We start from the raw sequence: 1,278 nt of genomic DNA, 5'->3' as shown, positions 1-1,278 counted from the left end.
AACATATCACCAGGTGGGGAGCTGTTTTGGGGCTGATCTCTTGCGGTGGTGACAGCACGGGGTGAAGCCGGGACAAACCCACAATTCACTACCTGTATGCCCCTGCCTGAGGAACCTGTGCTCATCACAGGGGCATGCAGGTTTGAGCAGCTCCCCATCTGACCTGGTATGCTGACAAGAAGGCAATTTTATCATTTTTACGATGATGTACTTACAGGCTGTAATCCCATCCACATTGGCAAGGAGATGAGCTGCTGCACCTGTCCCCTGATCAAATCCACTTCCTGTTATAAAGCATTAAGATAAAAGGCACCTTACAGCATTTATGAACTAGTTAGACATTATCTTGCAAATGTATATTCTTACACAATTGCTTTAGGCATACTAACTTTAACGTAAAATAAGCAAATGCTATTTTGAGATGTAGCAGGCTACGAAGAAGGCAAGAAAATACTAGTCTTTACACAGTGGCACTACCCAAACACCACTAAACAAAACTAGTGGCTTTAAGTTTAATTAAAGGAAACCAAAGAAAAATATGTCAGTATCCAAAATTGTAGTTTCCCTTTTAATCCATAAGACCTCCTCCATCTAATTGTTCCAAAGTAAACACTGAAAACATTTGACTTGACATCCCTGCCAATTATTCATCTGGCTGACACTGAATTTTCTTCAACTCTATTCTTCTCATATGCCTCATTGTTTTTCTCCTTCTTGTTCATTTGGTTTCTTTCAAGCAAGCTGGTTTCCCAAACATGTGAAAGAAACATGTGACAGTAACTCCTCCTCTAAGTGAGCTGTCTACTAATATTGCTTCAGGTGCTAAATCTCCAGCAAACCAGAGTCTGCCTTTTTCACTCCACTGAAACAACTCTCCCTGTGCTCTCCTGCACAGGTCTGAGAGGCTTAGCTCCATCTTCAACCTACTTAATAGCTACATAACTTGTTCCCTCTTCCAAAGACTTCAGGTCTCAGTAACTTGCTTACTTTCAAAAGCACCTTCACATTTCCTGCAATACCAGGATATATTAGACCAAAAGCCACTACTATTTCCTTTCTCAAATCCACTTAATTATGGAATATCAATAAATAATGGACTAAATAAAACAAACAGTAAAAGAGTTTATATTTTTAAAAATATATCAAACTATCTGATCATAATTATATGTAAATAAGCCTTTTTTTCTTTTTACCATTTCCTTCAATACTCTCCTGGTTCCTTCTGATTGGTAATTATTCACATCTGTTGTGTATAATAATTTAATGCATGACACACTA

At 38.3% G+C, this 1,278-nt stretch overlaps 1 protein-coding gene across 1 annotated transcript in view; it reads right to left on the bottom strand.

The window, feature by feature from the left end:
* The window catches only part of AQR (aquarius intron-binding spliceosomal factor), a 103,326-nt gene that overhangs the window by 91,547 nt on the left and 10,501 nt on the right, over positions 1 to 1,278 (bottom strand). The window contains exon 7 of the mRNA XM_019551765.1: positions 216 to 284. Coding sequence (XP_019407310.1) covers positions 216 to 284 — 69 coding nt within the window. The remainder of the gene's footprint in view (positions 1 to 215; positions 285 to 1,278) is intronic.

Source organism: Crocodylus porosus, unplaced genomic scaffold, assembly GCF_001723895.1.
Source record: "Crocodylus porosus isolate Cpor-Errol unplaced genomic scaffold, CroPor_comp1, whole genome shotgun sequence".
Lineage (NCBI taxonomy): Eukaryota > Metazoa > Chordata > Crocodylia > Crocodylidae > Crocodylus > Crocodylus porosus.
This window is presented reverse-complemented; position numbering and strand designations above follow the sequence as displayed.